At 36.9% G+C, this 21,372-nt stretch overlaps 1 protein-coding gene across 5 annotated transcripts in view; it reads left to right on the top strand.

Moving 5' to 3' along the window:
• Positions 1 to 21,372, top strand: part of GPHN (gephyrin) — a 267,856-nt gene that overhangs the window by 208,462 nt on the left and 38,022 nt on the right. For all 5 annotated transcript variants that reach the window (XM_035889816.1, XM_035889818.1, XM_035889817.1 and 2 more), the window contains 4 exons: positions 4,432 to 4,474; positions 7,657 to 7,794; positions 14,239 to 14,331; positions 17,801 to 17,856. In XM_035889816.1, the coding sequence (XP_035745709.1) occupies positions 4,432 to 4,474; positions 7,657 to 7,794; positions 14,239 to 14,331; positions 17,801 to 17,856 (330 nt within the window). The remainder of the gene's footprint in view (positions 1 to 4,431; positions 4,475 to 7,656; positions 7,795 to 14,238; positions 14,332 to 17,800; positions 17,857 to 21,372) is intronic.

Here is a 21,372-nt window from a genome sequence, read left to right on the forward strand (position 1 = left end):
ATCTGAGTTATGCACTGTCTCACCAAAAAGGAGCTGTAGCAGGTGCAATACCTCATAAACGGGCCTACCCAGCGTTTATGAGATGGGTAGAGTCTGAAAAAGTTAGAGAGTTCTGAAATTGTTAATGGCTGCTGTGCTTTGCGTACCCTGCTTCCTTCATTACAGCTTGGCGAACCCATTCCCTTCGCTGTACCTTAGTCCTCCACGTCTGTATGTATGTTTGGGTTTCTGCTGGTGGTTCCACATTCTGCATGCTTTCCTAAAAGCAGAGCAATGTGCTTTCCCGTAAATGATAAAGATTATGGGTTAGCCTCCAACAGGCTCCGTGTTCCCGAGAAATGGGCTCTTTCTGTTGGTGATAACTCATGTTTTGATGTCATTGTTCTGAATTGTTCTTCATGTTGTAAAATTGAGTTGAAATGTACTCCCATAAGAGTTAGCTTTTCATATTGGGCTGGAAACTCTTCATCTTTGTGTAGCAATTTGTTTTATTATAACCAATGGCTTTTAATTGTACCTCCCATAATGAAGAGCTGACTTAATACTCTGTGCTAATCTTGTTATGACTTTAAAAAGGTAAGTAATTTCTCTAACCATTCCTAACAGTCATGGTAAAGTGTAAAAGGGTTTTTCAATTTTCTTTTTTTCTTTATTTTTCATGTGAATTTTTCACTTGTAGCATGAACTTTTCTTTGTGTCTTTTTCTATTTTTCGTGTAAAAAATTTTTTTGTGAACTGATTTTTATTTGCAGCAAAACATATCATGTAGATTTAAATAAATCCAATTTAGTATAGTCATTGATTTCATTTTTCCGACCAATCATGATTGATAGATAGAAATTGTCAGCAGGACTCTTTATTTTACCATTCCCTTAATTTGTTTTTGACTACTTTATTTCACATTCTATTTACTACTACAGCCTATGGGAGAAAGCTTACTCTGCATTCCAGTATGATGAAAGTATATCTTAAAGAACATAAAACCCAGTTTGCTTTAAAACCAGAGTAATGTGAATTGAATGCTTTGGGTTTGGTTACATTCTGCCTGTACTACACAGGGGAATGGTACTGGCTGGTAGCCCACTGTATCTTCTGCCAAGGTACATTGTGAGCCACGAGGCTGTAGAATGTACAGAGAACAAATCTCTACTTTCCCCATGAAAGGAGAGCCAGCCATAGGTTCTTATTTCTGTAACTACCTGTGAATGAGAAGAATTATAGTAAATAATACTACTAATCACTCGCCCCAGTCAGTCGTGGTACTATATGCAATGTAATATGGATTCTTTACTTAGCAGTAGCCGTGAAAAGAATACAGATTTTTTTGTAAATGTCACAAGTAATAAAGTAGTAAAACATACAAATAATGAATATGATAAAAGGCACTTAAAGCACATGATCCCATTTATACAAAGTTCCATTGCTGCTAAAATTGTATGTGTTAGAAAACTGGTGGGTTCTATTCAAAATCATATTTTACTGCAGTTTTGTTTAAAAATAACATTTAGGATATCAATGCGCAATTCATATTAAACAAACAGAAGTGTTATGTAATAACTAATTTTGATGTCAGCTATGTTAAAACATGGTTTGTATTCTGCAGCTGTGAGCATAGGTTGGGAAACAACCGAGTCTAGCTGATCAAGCCTTTTATTTTATTACCATGGATTCCTCTTCCACAGCTGCTTTTAAAATTTGTGGGAAGCAAATAATTTCTCATACTGCATATGTTGCCCATCAGGTGAGTGATAACATGGAAACTGTAGGCTGGGCGTAAGAAATCAAAAAGTAAATTTCAAGTCCTCTGTGTGCACAGAATTAAAAAAATGACCTGTAAGAGGCTGTGTGTGAAGCCAGCTGTCTTTTGTTACCATTGTCATTTGGACACTGTAAGAGCAAAACTTTGTCGGCACGTTTTTTATATTAGAAGATTTGATCTGCAAATCTCAGCTGCTCTGTTCATTATAAATCTCTTGTTTTTGTCCATACACTAGCTCCACTATAGGTTGGAAGGGCTTAAAGATGAACTGAGGAGGAATAGAGGCTACAACTCGAGAGTAACTATTACTGCTCAAAGGAGCTGTTTTCCATTCGCAAACATTGCTTTGCGCTATGGGTTTGGGCTCCTTCTGTTCCTCCACTTTGTTGAAGACTCTCTTGACTTCCATTTTACTTCTTTAGCACTGTCTTTGTCTGCTAACATTTTTCCTCCTTCTCTAGTAGCTTTTATCTGTGTCCTTTGGATCACATATTTTACTTAGTTTGTTTTAGTAGATTGTTTCAAATATTTGTGTTTTGTATTTTTTGGTTTTTTGCCTTTTTCTTTAGGACTGTGTTATCTCACTGAGTTTCATTCCACAGTTTGCTGAATTGCTTGGTTATTTTGCAGCAGGCCCATTCCTCGTTTTCTCTTTTCATATGGTTTTCAGTGAGAAATAAGAGAGCCTCTTCCATTATAAACAGTAGTCTTACACACATAGGCCCATGTCTCCTTTTGCACACGCCATCTTCTGCCTTGCCACGTCCATTCTGCTTCTCTCTCTCTCTCAGTCTGTGCCTCTCTCTCTCTCTTGTGCTTTCTTTCCTACCATTATACCATCTTTTTGGTCCAGAATTGTCCTTTGGTAAATTATAAGTAAATATTTACTTCTTGCAAAGAGAGTTCATGTATGCCATTGAAATCTGGTAAAACAACTCTGGGCCAAATCTGGGCATCATTAGTATTTTGTCTGCAGTTTTCTTGTACGGTATTTTTGGTGGGAAGGAGGGAGGGTTTGGGGTTTTTTCTGTTTGTTTTTTTTAAACAACAGTTTTTTTCAGGGAAGGACACCATAACCCACTCTAAGTTGCAACATTACTTTCCATAAGTTATTCCATTACAATAAGTAGACTGTGTTGCGCTGTAGAATCCAGTTTTTTTATGTGAATATACATTTGGGGCAAGCTGCTGTGGAACAGAAGAAAGAGGTTTAGAAGCTGGGGCACAGTTGGTTTCAGCCTTAAATGGTTGTGCCTTTCTGAAGGCAGCTTTTGGGGGCTTGAGCGTGTACTATTCTTCATCGGGTGTTAGATCATACATATTCACTTTCTAAGCAATTTTTCTGTAGCTGCAAATTGAAACTGTAGTCTGAAAGATAATCTGGATTCGCTCCTGCGCTTTTTCAGCAGACACAAATGTTCTGCAGGGAAATTAAACCCTCAGCATCACCTGTGCTATTCCACTTCGTTCACCACATGTACATGGTTTTAGGTTATTAGTCTTCTCGCTGAAATTTAGCAATATGTTTGTCAATAAAGTAAAAAAGGGGAGGGATTCCATTCATACTCCCTCAGAGGTTTGTCTGCCTGCTAAGTTTACTTTAGCTGGGGTTTTGTCCACGCAAAAAGCTTTTTATTCAAGTGTTACCAGTTCAGTCAGTTGACCTGCCAGAAGACAGACTGCTGTTCAAATTAGTTCATCTAAAAACTTGCAACTTCAGTGTTATTATACAACGTACTCTTTCCAAACCTGAGAAGAATTAATAAGAGCTGACGCTTCAGTATAGATAAAGTTTAAACTGTGTTGTGTTTACAGGACTGATACTGTTCAAAAAACAATTCTTTTTTAAATCTGTATGGTACTCTAAATATCAAGATGGAACTCTAAATATCGAGTGTTACTAGAATATTAGACCAGTGTGAATCCTCCAGTTTCCCTGGAATCAGATTAATGTATCCAGAATAGCACAGTGGCAGCTAAGCATCTAGGAAGAGGATTTGTTGAGAAACCAGTTGTCATTGTCACACAGTTACTTTTTAAAGTAGAATTGCACTGTAAAATTCATGCTGAACATAGCGTTCCTTTTAACCAAACAGAAACAACTGAGTAAATTTATGTGGCTCCAGCCAGGAGCTGTTTATATAATCGTTGCTCATACAGTTGTGAAGAAGTCTTATTAAATATCTTCAGAATCAACACAATCTAAATTGAATATTTTAAACTCTTTCTGTAATACCTGAAAATATCAATAATAGAATGTTAAAGCAGGTCATGATAATACAGTTATGTTAGTATTTTGTCTAATCACAAAACAGGAGCTAGATTCAGAGTTACCATAATTACAATTGTATGAGAAAATGTGGGTTTTCTGTTTAAAACTGGAGCTTAACACATAATTTTAACCATTCTGTTCTTTGATTTTACTCTGTAACTGTCCTTAGGCCATCTTGTTTTTTATGCAGGGGGGGTGGAATCAAATTGTTTGTATCAGATTCTGACCATCAGCTACTACCCTTCTGCTGAAATATACTTATCTCATGTAGAGTATGTAAGAATGTTGCTGAAAATATGTACAGCCTCTGTCTTAGATCCCAGGAGCTTGCCCATTATATCTCTGTATTTTGCATTCTTGTTAACTTCTGTAGCTCATAGACTCTGTGCTCTCTCTGCAGGTCCAGTCTAGGTGCAGCAGCAAGGAGAACATCCTCAGAGCAAGTAAGTACTGAAACTTCATAGCTCTAATGAGAAACTGAGACTTCTCAGAAGACAGCAAATGATAGTCAGAGGAGAAGTATATGGCTGGGACATAAGTGGGTCTGCAGAAGAAATGTAACAACTTCAGACAACGCAATTCAGTCCAAAGAGAAAAGTGTTAATAGCTCATAGTGTTCATGTATTAATGGATAGTTGCGTTTTAATTTTTTCTTCCAAGTTGTTCTTCTAATGACATGGAGGTCTGTGGTGTTTGTGGAGATGCATTGTTGTAAATGATCATGTGCGTGCAAGTTTTATGGGCAAAAAGAATCAACACTCAGAGACAATTACAATGGAAATGCTCAAGTTGAATATATATGATTTTTATTTTCATACCTGAACATGAAATTGAATGTTGGGTTACATAAAACCAAACCAAAAAATACAAAGGTTAAGAATTCAGATATGACCCAAATGACCTGTTCTTGAATTTGCATGGTTCCTCTCCTTTGTTTTATGGGAATCTTCCCTAGTCTAAAATTTCATCCACCATGTGTGTATATATATATGTAACAACAGGAATAGGAAGTTATTTTGGTGATAAGAGAGAAGGCTGTCAGGAATTTTCTACCTTATGCAACCAATTGACTTAGCTGCTTCAAAGCTAAAGGATTATTTTGTCAGACAAAACACTGCTTAATGTAAGTAGTTATTTTTAGAACCATCTAACATTTGACATTAGTGAAAGAACCTGGGAAGGTCTGAGGAGTTCTTTATTGTCATTTACTTGTAATTGCAAAGTACCACTTAGTAATTTTTTAATTTAAAAAATGATTTTTTTTTTTGTCTCCAAGTCTGTTTAAATGTATGATACCTCTAAAGAAGAGTTAGCATTTGTTTGTAGGAAGAAATAGGGAGAGGGTTAGGAGTTATACCTGCATCTTTCTTCCTTTCTTCATTAAGGTTATTCCTGCTACTGTTAAACCTGAAGGGGCTCTATTTTTTCGTATGTATTATTTTCTTGGCTTTGCTTGCAGAAATAATGGGCGTTACTTTCGGTGTTGGAACAAAGTTGTCAGAGATTAGGGAGTTTTATCTATTTTAAAAAAAAAATGTGTTGAAGAATGCATTTCTCAGCAGATTTTAACAGAACCTTTGACTTAAGCAAATAGCGTGCATTACACACAGAGTTCCGAATCTGAAGGTAGTACTCTGGGAACCATTCAGAGCATTCAAAGCCTCTGCATTCATTCACGTTTTTAGGGTTAAAGAGGTGAAATGTTAGTTTCTGAAGTAGCTAACAGTGAGGTTTAGGTAGCAGTAAACATAAACATTAAAGCACCTAATGGCTGTAACAAAAACGCTGTTTGCTGCCACACAATTTCCCCAGCTTACATCGCTGTTACAATTTTTTTCCTAGCACCTTCCTTCATTTTCTCCAACTTTTAGGAAAAAGCTTATTTTTATGAGGTTGCAAACAAAATACAGGCATAATAATGGAAAATGTAAGCTTGCTAGGGACATCCCTGTTGTTAAATCCAGGAATGCAGTTCTTCCACTAGTTACACTTTTATCCTACAGTAGTTTAATTTGGAACATTTCTGTCTAGCTTGCTTATGGGAAAGTCATGTTTAAGAGTGTGAAGTGTCTTAATATAGTTAGAATATATGTCATTAATATAGTTAAAATACATCTCATCAGCTGTTTCTCTCTTCCTCAGTATGCCAGTTGCTATGTTAAAGAAAGGAATTAAGTCCGTCAGAATTGTGCTTGACAAATTTGCAGTGCCTGCTTTTATCATCATGGTATCTTCTAAATACGTACAAAGAGATTGTTCAAATAATTTCTTTCAGAACCTTTCTTGGGACTGGAATTATGTGGGCAGTTTTATTTGTCTCTACTTCTTCCTCTTAAAGATAGTTACTGCATTAACAGCAAAAAATAAATTAATGAACAATCTCCCACACAGAGACACTAGCATGTCAGTGCTGAAAGAAGTTTTGCATATACGGATTGATTAAGCGACCTTCTTTACTGAAGAAAAAAGTTAGGCTGCATGATTGTTTTACTATTTTTGTAGTCATTTTTTATTAGAAGATGACACTTAAAGCAATAATCTGTTTTTTTCCAGAATTTGAAGTCATGTGCAGCAGCAAATGGGATATTTAGGTAGCTACTGCAAAGCAAAAACATGTCATTAAAAATTAGTTTCTATTATTTGTTAATGCTATCTTATTATAATTTATGTTGCTTTAGGAATATCATGACATATTACATATAGAACATCATCCACTTTGGCTCTCATAAATACTTCCTTGTTCTAGGCAATCCATTCAAGATATTTCTACAAATGTTGTTTTCTTAACCTTTTGGGTTTGTATCTGTTACTCTTGTTTATGTATTTCTGCAATAGTTCCCTCTCTTCAGTTGCTTATCTTCGCTTTCAAAAGCCCTCAGAGCTTGTTGTCCTCTTGTTTACTCTCTCAATAAGTATCAAGAAATCAAACGTGCTGCTGGCTTCATTTTCAAACAACTTTTGTCGTATTTTCTCCCAACCTGTCCCTCATATTCAGGAAAAGTCAGGTTCCATTAATCTGTCCTACTACCTTCACTCAAACTATACATTTAAACGTCACTTTGCTATGGTAACTACAAAATCTTGACAATGGGTAGGATGCCCGCTAGCTGTCCTGACTGCCCAATGATTTCCTTGTGCGTCCCTCTGTCCTCCTTTCAAACCTTTTGACTCCCATCTCCCTCTTGGATTGCCAATTCACCAGGACAGTGTCCATTTTTATGTTTTCTCTGTGCACTGCACATAGGATATTGAGATGTGTTTGTGGAGAACAGAATGAGGAATGAATTGTCCTGAGTTCATAGTTCATAGAACTGAGTTAGCCTCAGATTATCATACTCAATGTAAAATAATGCATCATCTTGACAGGTTTCTGTTCCTGATTAACTGATCCTTTTATGCTCATCAAGACTTCTGGTATGGTTATACACTTTTCAACTGTAAATCACTTTTTGTTTTAAATCTCTCTTTTCTTCCCAGTGTCTGATATAAATGCTCAATAGTGATAACTAACTGATTTAATTTACCCCAAAGTGCCAGATTAATTTCAGTAAAGTGGTTTCAATGAACATCACTGTGTACATCTACACATTGTAACGTACATAAACTTGGTGCTCTCTTGTTGCAGGTCACAGTGCTGTTGACATTACCAAGGTAGCAAGAAGACACCGCATGTCTCCATTCCCATTGACATCTATGGACAAGGCCTTCATCACAGTTCTGGAGATGACCCCAGTGCTTGGAACAGAAATCATCAATTACAGAGGTATTTTAAGTTGGATCCTTTGTGAGGATTAGGGTGGTTATTTCCTTATTTTGCAACCTTCTTAAGCACTTGCTCTTTTCATTAATGTTGTGAGGTGTCTGAGACAGTACCTTCACCAGGAGAAACTGCTTTAGGAAATGCCAGTAATAGGAGCAGAAGTCTCCTTTCAAAGTCAGGAGAATGTTGATTGAGCTCAGTGCTGCTCCCTGAAGGAATCTGGTATGGAACTCTAATTAAATATATAAATGAATTCTCTTCTGGTCCGTGTTATGTACCACAAAGCTAAAACATAGAAATCACAATCTGCCTCAGATGGTTGATTTAACACTGGACTTTTGCAGATGCCAGGTAGCTCCAAGTTGTACTGTGATCATTCACTCTGTTCTCTTACTGTGGGAGATTCTCACTAAACCCCATTTCCAATCTGAGGTCAATGATCAAATCAAAGCGATGATTGATTCCAGGTCACTTTTTTCCATGCCTGTATCTTTAACAGTTCATCTCAGTCTGTTTTTCCAGATCCTAACCGGCCTACTAGTCATTACAGAATTTGCCTCTTCTTATAAATGCAAAATAATTCCCTTTCTGTTCTACCACTGCATTTGATCCTTTTCTGATACTTACTTGCATTTAACGTTTGATTTATTGAACCTTTATAATCAAGGGTAACTTTTACTGATTTATACCTTGAGGTTGTCTTAAAAGGTAACAAACTGCAAGCAAAATGTCAGATATTTTGATCGTGTCTATACTCGTAAATAAATGAGGAAAGGTAAAGGCATTTTCTGGCCTTAAAAGGAATTATCAGGGCACCTCTCATGTTTATTCAGCTAAACTATCCTCCCTCCCAAAATAGGGTGTTCATAATGCTTATCAGGGGTCTCCCTTGCTTCTGCTATCCCTTACACAAGCCTGGGCATTATTTGGGAGAGTGTTCTTGGCACAGAACAAAACCATGGCAGGAAGCACGCTGACAAGTAATCCTAAAGTAGGTAGGGAAGAGGAAACCTCCTTCAGGGATTCCTCCAGATTTTCCAAAGGTAAGGTGGTGAGCGAAGAAGTAGTAGAACCACAAACCTCAAGAGGCAGAATATGTAGGACTTCAGTGGACTTCAGATATCATAGAGGTACAAATGGTTTCTGAATGGGATATTCTGTTTTATGGCTTGAAAGTTCCAAGTTTTCATGCTCTCCACCAAATCTTTGTGCGGCCACAAACCTTTGAGATGTCTTCCTGTTGAGCAGGATTTAGCAAACTGTACGTAGAATCACACCTGCGAGTTTAGTCACTCCAAGTGGAGATCAGCACTCCCCTGTGCCTTGGGAGCAGGAGGCAGATCTCTGAGAAGATGCTGCATATCTAGAACAGCACCATTACTGGATCAACAAGGAATATGCCTATTCCACCCTGCACTTTCATAATGGTGTGCAGTTTAGAAGAAGGCATTAAGGCATGAATGCCTGAGCATAGGCATTAGATCTTTTTGGATAGGTGTCAGTTAAATGTCTGCTAAGACAGCCCTTTGTGGACAATATGATGAGCCTCAGTGTTAGGTACATTTAGTCCAAATAGATGCTATGTATGTGACAATGAACTCCTGAAATAAAGGATAAAAGTCTGGCCTGTGCCTCCCTGAAAAATAAGCACAGCATATGTTTATTTTGCTAAATAAAGTACCGTTAAGGTACTCTGTAGCTTTATTATTCTTTTTTGCATAAAAATAGTTCTGATTTTTTAAACCTATAGTGCAAAACTAAGTGAAGAAATAAGTTCTTGAATTTGGGTTGTAGTGATTATAAGGAAAAACAAGTATTGATAAGCTGTTATTTCCTTTTTTTTGTCCTTGATTCTATAAATATGTCCTACTGTCTTGTCCTTTTATCTTTATTTTAATTTTTCTCCATCTTTCTGTCTTTTACATTTCTGGATGAAAACTTGCATACTGTTTCACAACACTTCTGTGTTGCTGCCATTGTGTTTCTGGACAGGAGCTGTATTTTCCCTAGAAGTTAATAAAATGTAGCTAAAAATATTCTTCTAGGCATAATCCTCACATGCTACATGTATGTTGATACATATAACAATAACATCACCATCTAGTTATATGTATACGGCAGTCTTTGTGCAGACATACTTATATCAACAGTAAGAAGCAGCCTTTTCATATACCTGATTTGTAAACTTCTTCACTAGAACTATGGTGAAATCAGACAAAATCACAGTATATATAATTTTCTGCTGCAACATGCTTTGGACAAGCTTTCGCTGTGTAATTTATTTTACTATTAAAAAACATCCAAAATATGGACTAAGTAACAGTTTTGTGTTAATACTGATAATGTTACCATACCAATAACAGAGCGATTCGGACTTCGTGCTCTTCAAAATGTCCTTACAGAGACAGAATGAAGGTAATTGGTCTTAGCTAGCTGCTTATGTTCTCTATAGTGTTTTATAAACTCTAATTTGTCAAAGAGGCAATTTGATTGTTTCTGTTCTTATTCCACGACATGGGAATATGCTGCCAAGGTAAGAGAAGGTGTTCTAGTATACTTTATAATATCTTAGTTGATATTTCATTTTGCTCTTCATGTTACCTGATTACTGACATCAAATTCGGGCTGATTCTAAGCCTGGAACATTGATGATTATTCCTGGCACTGTTATTCCTTTAAAAATAATGTTCTGAGTATGTTGAGACACTTCAGTTATGACCCTCTTCCCTACCAGCCAAAATAAAAGAGTTAGATACACGGTAAGATTATCAGCTGTAGAGATCTATTCTTGATTTAATATCCACATAATTGTACCAACAATAAAAATATTAATAAAGACATATTCCTTCATATTTTTGCACTGTAGTGCAAAATTGCATCTCACAATTTCTTTTTCAACAAGTATACACTTATTTTAGCACTGCAAGATTTCCTAATGCATAGTATGAAATTTCAGGGTTGAGCCTTTAGGAGACATCCTAAAGTACCCATCTGTGTCTGTGATACTGGAAATTCAATTCTCTTAATCTGCAGATACAAATTCCAAGATGGAATCTCATTTTCAGAAGTTCTTAAGCGATCACTGTAGTCTTATACAGACAAATATATGGGATTTTTTTGTATAGGGATGTTATATGTATATGTGTGTATGTGCCTGCATGTACACATATATATGCTAGTTTGCTAAAAAATGTTGATTTTGAAGAATACAAGGAATTAAGAACCAGTTTTTTATTTAGTTACATATTCACTTATTTTTCAATTAATATACTTGTAATTTCAGGAGATAATAAAAAGGTCCTGGAGGTCTGAATCCTAACTAACTGTATTCAGAAAAGCACCATTGTGCCGTGTTTGTGTTATTTGTCATTTTGTGTCTTGCTGAGCTCCTGAAAATTATCTTTCAGGAGCACAATTTCTCTGTAAGGAAAGTGAAATGTTTAAAGTTCTAGGATTTATTTCATTAACAAATTACCTAATTAATTTTAGCCTGATTTATTTAGATTACTAAACATATTTACATAGCCTTCATCCTCATAAATAAAGCTGCTGAATGCTACTCTGTGCAAGTAGCCAGTACAGGCCTGACTTTATTCTCTATTAAGTCAAGGCATGCTGTAGTGTCTCAAATCTATTCTCTCCTAACATGTTATCTTTTGAAACATGACTTTCACATTGGTAAGTGTATTGCTCCATGCCTGTATAGATCATTTAGCCTCTTCCATGTTAAAAAAAAAAAAAATGGACAGTCCTAAAACATTTTACAGAAGTGCCATAAACCAAAGGCACCTGAAGACTATCTGCTACCTTCCGTCATCAATGAAGCCCCCAATTAGCCTTTTATTCTGGCTAAATGCAGTTACCTGAATATTGCTCCATGGGTATATAAGGTGATGTTTTTAGACAGCTTGATAATGATCATTCTTCTGAAACTAAGAAGAGGCAGAAGTTTAATTGATACTAAAAGTACAAAGCTGAGGCAATCCATGCTTCATGGTCTTAAGCCTCAGAACGGGACAGTTTTTCTGATCTAGTCCAAGAGCCCTGTAACTTCTGTAGAGCTTGGACATTTTTTTCCACTGCTTATTTGTTTTGAACTAGCTGATTAATTTGGTAGTATTGCCTTTCCGTATCATACTGGCAGTGCTACCAGGGCAATATATAAAAAAAGGGAGCAAATGCATCAGCTCTAGTATGATACCTGTCTCACTGCTTTATCGCAGTACTGATATCCTGAGAAATCAAAATTCTTCACAGAACTGTACCAGTTTCACCAGCTAAGCTTTAGAAAATACCCAAATTTGAAAAGTGAGTTTAATGTAATTCTCCGTTTTGTGCTAGACTCGGAAAGCTATGGGCATCACAAGGGGCAGTTTGATGACATTAAAATATTTCAGAACATCTTTTTTGAATTACAATTAATCAAAATAAGGTCAAACAGTGTATTTCTAAAGTAATTGCTCAAATAAAGGAGAGTACAGAGGTACTTCACATTGTCTTTTAGTTGCTGATTTGCTTCATTTTCAATGCCTAAGGCTTCAGCAAATAATTCTTACATTTTTCTCCCCATAATGAAATTCATTCCCGCTACTGGCTGGCCATTTATTCCCTTCAAATATTGCATGGCAGAATGCCAGGAACATGCTGTTCAACTTTGCTCTAATTGGTGTGATTTTGCATGCAGACAAGAAGTAAAATGAAGACACAACATGCCTGCTAAAATTAGAAGCATCACTTTTGTATGAGATTTTGTGTGCCTGTGAACAGAGGGTGTTTTTACTAGGCCTTTGGTGGCTGCCTTTTCTATGCTATAATTTACATGTCTGCGTCTGCGTTCTTTTTTTCAGTGCAAGTGTACAAGTTTTTGTGAGCTTTCTAATAATTTCTGTATTGTGTATGACAGACGGTGATACGCAATGATGCACAGGCGTTATTAATAGCCATCACAAAGGTGGTTTTCTAGCTGCTTTAACAGGTTTTATCAGCATTTTCATGGCAATACCTATTTCAGAAATGCAACATAAATATTCACCTCGGGCTGAAAGTTGATACATATGCATGTGAGCACAATGATGTTATAGTTATTATAATTATAATTAATTACTGACTAAATCACTTTGTGTTAATAAGTAAAATATAATCTCCATTATAATACCACTTCACTGCAGCTGAATATTTTCAAATCAAGCAGATGCACTTTTTAACAAAACCTATCCATTTAGTGTGCAATGTTAGGTCTTCTGCCTTCCCAACAAATCCAGAACCACATCGATTGCCCTGTCTGTAAAACAAGAAACACACTTTATGTATGTCTCTCTTCTTTGGCATCTCTGAAAGATCATAATCTATAAAGTACATATCCATGCGAATTCTCCTGGCAGAAGTATTTATGCATCCTCTCATTCCTTCATACCTTCAGCTGGATGTTGCCTTCCTGTGCCACAACGCACTCCTACGAGCGGTGGCCTCCATTTGAGATGAGCTTCCCTTCTTCTACTTAGACATACTGGAACCGAGCCAATCTCAGTAGTTCTGACCCACGTGCTCCTTCCCAGTCCATCTAATCACACATGTAATAAATCTTCTTTCTCATTCTCCCACTCTATGAAGGGGTAAGAGACGTATTTTCCACGCTGTTCCACATCATATTAAAAAACCCTCTTGCTGGCACCATAAAAGCAAACAAGTAGTGCACACTTGACTGAGGGTGAAGTAATTCATATCAGTCTCTACAGGAAGGCAGAGCCAAATTACAACTCATCAGTCACAGCTGCTAAGTGAAGGGAAAGGGTATGTTTGAAACAGCTATTAAAATATTTAGAACTATAAGACCGTACATTTACATAAATAATCCTGACACTTATGTGCACTCACCCTCCATTAAGCAGAAATGCTCTCAGCAATTAGGCAAAATGAATCTATTTCAAAACTTCTTTGTCAATTTATGGAAACTTGTCCATCATTACTGTTTATGTTGAGTCCTCTGGGCTCAATTCGTCAACTCTCACCTTTTGCACACAGGAATAACTTTTGAAATGTTATTTTAAAAGTTTTTTAAAAATAAAACCTTTTTTTTTTTTTTTAATTGAAATACAGGAATGTATATATTTTTAAGAGATTTCAGGAGAAAAACTTGTCCTGAAGAAACAAATACTTGGTTTTTTCTGTCTGATCCTGTATGGGATTGGACACTTGGCATTCAGATCTACCATCAACAATTTCACCCTAACCAGGAACACAGACTTGCTGACCAAATCTTCCATCAGTACTTTCAGACTCCAGTCTTTTTTCATTTATCTAGAGGCAGAAATCAAAAACCTGAGAGATCTATTCATGTCACGTACACATACATTTCATCCATCAGAGCACACTGCTGTTCACTGTTTTTTTCCCTTTCGCTAGCTGTAATGACATGGAGCATGGTCTTTTCTCTTTTCTCTTTTCTAGACGGAATGGGCCGAGTCCTTGCTCAAGATGTATATGCAAAAGATAACCTACCACCATTTCCAGCATCAGTAAAAGACGGCTACGCTGTCAGAGGTAAACACTCACTTTGTAGACATGTGGTATAATGTCTGTAAAACCACTTTATAAAATGTTAGTTCACCTATTTTGGATCCAGCAATTGTTATTTTGGTTGAGATTTGATTCAGACCATTGCTGAAGTCACGGTGACATAGCATACAGCTGTCTTGAAGGAAGACCGTAAAGTTGAATTCAGATTTTTTAAGTGGATGCCTATATACATGAGCAATGTACATCCATATGTGCTCATAGACATGCACCTGTGTTGCTAGTGAGTTTCTTGGAAACATATAGAATTCAGGAGAGTAATAGAACATCTGTTTCTGAATGACAGATTCTTCTTCTATTCCTCTGTTGTTGATTTAATCAGGAATTTCTTACGTATCTGTTACTTTGTTGAACTTTCGCAGATCCAGGTTCCTATTTGCAAATTACTTTATGGTTGCATTAGAGAATTTTCAAAAATACATATCAGAATGTACTCTTATGGAGGCACCTCAAAAGAAAAACTCATTTTTACTTTGAAAATACTGCAGTTGTTGTATATAAATAAAATCAGTAGTGTGACTTTGCGGAGCAAGGAGTGAGTGGTTTCCCAGGAGAACTGAATCCATCCTCTGCTTTGCCAGTAGGGGCTGCGTGATTTTGAGCAAGGTGCTTCTCTATACATGAGTTTTTCCCTTTGTAAAGTAAGACTAATGATAGTCGCTTCAGATAGCTATGAAGGAGAACTAAAATATGTATGATTGAACATTATACAAGTAGTGATTTCATTGTGGTAGGGGTTGAATCATCTGTAACACCATGTTCAGATTTGGGCACAATAGCCAACTTTCTTCTAGGGACTTCAAAATATCTTTTTTGTTACTGGCAGGTGAAACAATGGAAAGCAACTGTCCACAAAATAGGCTGTCTGCAAACCCAGGCAATGGATGTAGTCCAATAGCTTCCCCGTGGATTTGATATAAAAATAAAATTCCAAGTCTACAAGACGAGTTTGACTGCAGCTGTCTGTCACCTCCATGTGTGTGAGACAGGCAGACCAAAATGATCACTAATAGCAGCAAGGGAGTGCAGATGTAGCCAGAGAAATACAGGTAATATAACACTGAGAAAAGCTGAGAGGGGAGGCTCTGAGTAGAACGCTGACTGACAAGGGCCTTGGGCTCAAGCAAATGCTGTCTCGCAATCTGATTGCCGCAAGTAAGGGAAGGCACAAGTACAATCTCAGTAAACATGCAGAATGAGCAGCAGCATCATGAACAACTTCAACAACTTGTCAGAACCAACACGCGAGACCCTTATTTTGGTGGTGGATTCAAATAGAGTAACAGTAAGGTACCTGAATGCATCCAGAGCAGGGCACCAAAGCTGGTGGAAGTGTTGGAAGGAATGTCCTGTGAGGGGTGGCTAAGGACTTTGGGTTTGTCTAGCTTGGAGAAAAGGAGGCTGAGGGGAAACCTCATTGCTCTCTACAGCTTCCAGAGGAGGGGAGGTGGAGAGGGACGTACTGACCTCTTCTCCCAGGAATCCAGTGACAGGACACATGGGAATGGTTTAAAGCTGTGCCAGGGGAGATGCAGACTGGGCATTAGGAAGCAGCTCTTTACCAGGAGGGTGGTCAAATACTGAGACAGGCTTCCTAGAGAGGTGGTCGATGCCATGAGCCTGTCAGGTGTTTAAGAGGCATTTGGACAATCCCCTTAATAACATATTTTAACTTTTGGTCAGCCCTGAAGTGGTCAGGCAGTTGAACTAGATGATTGTTGTAGGTCCCCTACAAATGAAATACTCTATTCTATTCTGTTCTATTCTGTCTGGTTTATTCTACTCTTACTGATCTTGTAGACCTGTTATCTCAGGATATGAGAAACAAAGCTTGTAGGCAGAAATAATATTGACTACATCAATGGATGTTTTTTAAAAAAAAATAAAGGATTAGCTTTCAGTCACATAAACCTCGCTGCCCAAAACTTTGCCCACTTTTTTCAAACTATATCAGTTCTACATCACCCATGAACTTTGTCTCCATATCTTCATTAATGGGGCAATAAAATCTAATTCAGTAGCATTTTACCAGATTTATAATGTAGCTCTTAGAGATTTTTTTCTCTTGTTTTGCTGGATCGTCCCAGTGCATTTTTTTATCGAAGGTCTGACAACTGTATTCAGTAGCATTATATGCATTATTCAAAGACAAGTAGTTGAAGAGTCCTTTTCCACTTTCTTATTTTAGAGTTTGTTCTAAAGCTCATAGATTAGGCTGTTTGATAGGCTTTTAAAGTTAAGTTAGTCATTAGTCTTCAAACATGACTAAGTCCCATAGATCATCATCTGCAGAGTTGCAGCTGATGTATGCATACAAATGTGATAAATCATTATACGGACTGAATGGGCATCCTTCCTGAAAGCGATTCTTCTCAATACAATAAGGTTATCTAGCTGTTTATTCAGGGCTTTTGAAATAAAGCAGAAGGTATTAAGATAAAGGTTGTCACTGATTAGACTTAATCTCTGGGAAATCAACTTTTCGCAGTTACAGATTTAAAATTAACAAAAAGACATATTTAAATGTGATTGCATGAACCCAGATTGTCTGAACACTCTTGACAGCGTGCCCACTGTGCTCGGACAGGCATAGTTGCTTGTGCCCCATACATGCTTTACACCATGATAGAGCCTATAGTACCACTATTGCAACTTGCCAAAAGGCCTTTGAGGCAGTGAGAAGCTTGAAGTTCATTAAAATGGTGCCTTTGTTGTCCCTGTAAAAATACAGATTTGGCTAAATTAGAAGTCCTGGAGACTTTCAGTTTGTTCAGTCAATGGTGTCTGACTTTTAATTTTCAGAATGGCTTCAGTGAAAGGTATGAGGTAACTAGTTCAGTTCTACCTCCTAAAATTACAAAAAGGAACAGAACCCGGACTTCTAATGTGGCCATCCAAGTTGCATTATCTTAGTCCTAGCTCTCTTCAGAAAACACCAGACCTGTATGGTCATCTACACAGTCTATAACCACTGCACTTGTCCACGTTTTCCTCCAAAGGCAGAGGTAGAATCTAGAAATGTCAGTATTCCATCACTGTCTAGAAAAAAAGATACATCATACACTTACAAAATATGTGATTCCTGTGTTAGGTCCACATGAAAAAAGATTTGCTCACAGTGGACATTTTTAAAAGAATAATCTCACACTCTTAAATCTTTGTTATTAATGTAATTCCTCCTAGTCTCCTTTTACTTGATCGCATATTGCCAAAAAAAATTCAGTTAAAAGTACTATAGAACCTGTAATTTTCAAAATAATAAAGACAACTTAAAAGGACCTAAGATGTAAAATGTTTGCAATACTTCTATAACCTTTGTCATGCTGACAGTGAAGAACTGAATCTTAGATCATTCTTTGGTTCTCCTGTTCTTAATTTCTAATGCCATCATTTGTTTTGGTTCAGCCTTTACCATTTGTATTGTCCATCTTAACAGCTGCTGATGGCCCAGGAGATCGATTCATCATAGGGGAATCCCAGGCTGGTGAGCAGGTGAGCACAATTTCTTTTCTCTTTTTTTTTGTAATGTATTTTTCTTTCGTAAGATATTGCTTTGTATTTTTACAAGCCTTGCTAGTGCTCCAAAACTCAATATTCTTGGGAGGTGGCATGAAGTAGGACACAGCTGTACCTAGCATCCTGCTATGTGCCTTGGGACATGATTACAGAAAGCGAGGTCGTACGGTTACGTAAGGAACTAACAAGGATATCCCAAAATACTTCAGAGCATTGCGCTGACATGTCCAATAGGAGTGCATACAGCAATGTTCTGCCCTGGTACAATGTTAGAGGACGTAAGGTTTCTAGTGGCATTACAATTCATAAACAGAGAAAAGCAAGAATTAACTCCTTCTTGCCAACAGATTTTAAAAGGCACGTCAGCCCAGTAACTGTTCCCACAAGCTGCTTGCATATTTCATACTGATAACTGCAAAGCAAAGTGTAAGAATTTTGTATGAAGCCTTCAAAGGTAGGTAATGACCAGTGCAATCTTGAGGAAGCCTGGTGGTAGCCTAGTTTGCAGTATCACTCCTTTTCTATTTGTTAAATGAAAAGAGTGTTTGTGCACTTTAGCAGTTACGTGCATTGAGTTTAAGAGCAAGTCAGGGCAGCACCCATTCACGACCTGCTGTGCTCTATAAATATTCATGGATAGACACTATTTGGGATTTGCTCTCAAATTCAAGAGTACATTTCATAATGTTCCTGTACTAATACAAGGGTGATTGATAGGAAAAAATCAGTTTTGTTCAAACACTTTTATTATTCTGTCAATTTAATTGTACATTGTACCTTCTTTTCAGGAGAGCATGGTTTAATCCAAAAATGTTTCTCCAGCTATTTGAAGTCCCAGTTTATAATTCTGTATATTGTATGTGAAATGATGCAGAAATGGGATAAATAACAGGCAGAGCAAAGGATTGACCGGTTTTAATGAGGATTTTACAGTGTGGCTATTTTGATTGCTAAACAAAAAAGTCTCAAATAAAATAGATGCATTTCAAAAGTTGTTTCAAGTTCTAAAAGTATTACCAGTTGCAGGATTGATCCTTTTTTTTTTAAATTGAGTTGAACTGCCTCTAAATGTATAATAGACATTTAATATGGCTAATCATGATAGATAGAGAACTATGAAAATAATTTTTGTTGTAGTTCCCATCAATCATCATGAATTATACTTTGCTATAATAGACGTCTTCCCAATACTAATATTCACGTGATCTTAGATTAATGAATCTGTTATACAAAATATGTAAAATTACTTTAAATACTAAAAAAAATAAACTAATGAATTTCACCTGCCTTGGATTTTTAGCCCTTCTGTTTGCATTTTCAAGCATTGGTCCAGAATCCAAAAGACTGACAACTATTTCTACAACCATTTTTATGGTCACTGTAAAATAGCAAAAACCAGCAGAACAACCTGCTGAATTATCACTCCTGTCATTATTCACCTGTCATCAATATTATCATTTTGCCAGTTAAAAAATATCACAGCAGAGTGGTGCTTAAAAACAGCTTAAAAACTGTTGAAGCTGTGCCTAATGTGGAGGACTGCCCATAGGTCTAAAGGGTTTCAGTGCCCTAATCAGGTCAGCAGGTTTGTACAAAGGATAAAAGGGCAAATGGGAGCTTGCTTCCCTCCTGCAAAATTCAAGAGCTCACAAATGTCTCTCTGCAGGGACAGTCTGTCTCCCAGATTAATGGGAATGGGAAACATCTCTGGCAAGGAACAAAATTGGGTGGGAGGAGAAATAGGTGGAAATACCAGTGGCGAGTTAGAAAAATGAGGCTGTTGACCTCTGAATAATTGGTCAAAGTTTTTTTTCTTGGGCCAACACATCTTCAGGTTCATCTCCTTCGCAGGAAATTATTTATAGCCTTGGAAGGCTCCTCAGTCTCATTTCACCCTTCAGTCACTCTCAGCAGCAACATTCTGCTTTTCATGTTACAGACCAATTAACAGAATGATTCACAGCAGGGAGTTCAAAATAGGTTTAGATTTGGCTTCTCCTGTAGGGGAAAAAGATATGTAAATGCTACACAGAGAGAAAGAAAATGGGACTGAGAATTGCAGAGAGGCCATATAGCCAACTTGGACATTTCTGTATCTATTTGTAAATTGTGCATTTTGTGATTTCCATCTCCAGATGGTCATGTTTATGTTAACAATCACTTTTTATTTTGTATTGAGGAAAACTTTCAGACACTATCCTGCTTTGGGGAGGTTAGGGCACATCGGAGAGTACTCGTCACGAGCCATCCACATGGCCTCTGTGTGAAAAACTCAACCATGGGGAGCAATGATTTTCTTCCTATAGACTTGCATAGCTGGAGCTTAGCATTTCCTGGAAGACTTTCTAAAGACGTTTGTAAGAAGCCCTGTGACTAACCAGCTGTAATATAGCATGGAAAACAGACATTTTTCACCTTTCCATTAACTTGGGCCTTTTTACAGAAAGGAGCATGGGTCATTGTAAATCAGGCAGGACAGGTGTAATCATGTGCAAGAGAAAATGCCTGAGATGGGGGCTGTGCTCGATAGATTATTTCTGGGTTTTATTCAGTGACTAACATTAAATAGATTATTGATGATGAAGGCAAAGGACAGAACCCAGTACTGTCCTTTTCCTAGTAAGTGTGAGATCTCAAAGGCCTTCAAAAGAGTTTCTGTGAAATTGTTGTACATTAGTATGCTTTCTGAGAAGGAATAATTTCTTTATCTTCATAGTCTCTAGCACAGAAGAACACAGCCCTGGAGATTCACACACAAATCTGATGGTTGACTTTTGTTCATAAAGTTAATCTGATCAAATTCTCAAAGGACAAAAAAGAAATTAAATATATGAGCAACCAATTCTAAAAGCGATTGTTATTGTATAAATTTATTTAAATGTTTCACATCATTACACCTCAAAAAATTAACTCATCTAGTAATAAACTCCAAAGGCATGGATAGTTACAGAGCATTTTATCACCATAGACACTGATTTCTGGCAGAGTTCTAGACATTTTATGTTCTTTGTGGTTCTTGAGGACCAAAAAACACATTTTAAATGGGAGAATTTTTTTATGCAAATCATTTTTCCTCTGAAAATTGTCACTAAAGACATCAATAATTCAGTAAGTTCAAAACAATATTACCTATTTGTAAGGTGCCTGTAGGCTATATCTACAACAATATGCAAGAGAGGTCCCATAAGCTTTGCCTTTTGCAATATTTTTTTTCATAAAAATCAAAATAACACACTAGACAAAATTATTTTCACTTATAAGCATCTTCAGTATAAATGGTAGCATCTCAACTGTTCATCCACGGCTCCTTGCATAGTCAATGGTAAGAAATAAATACCATTTAAAGAAATACTATTTGTATGTCATCTGTTTTAGATACCTACTTTAGGGTAAGATGAATCTTGCCCTAAAAACACACTAACCATGACATATGGCAAGTGTGTTCTTTTTTTTTTTTTAGTTTATTTTAGCCTTTTATTTATGTTCTTCTCA

The sequence above is a fragment of the Egretta garzetta genome, unplaced genomic scaffold (genome assembly GCF_000687185.1).
Source record: "Egretta garzetta isolate BGI_Z169 unplaced genomic scaffold, ASM68718v1 scaffold2, whole genome shotgun sequence".
NCBI lineage: Eukaryota > Metazoa > Chordata > Aves > Pelecaniformes > Ardeidae > Egretta > Egretta garzetta.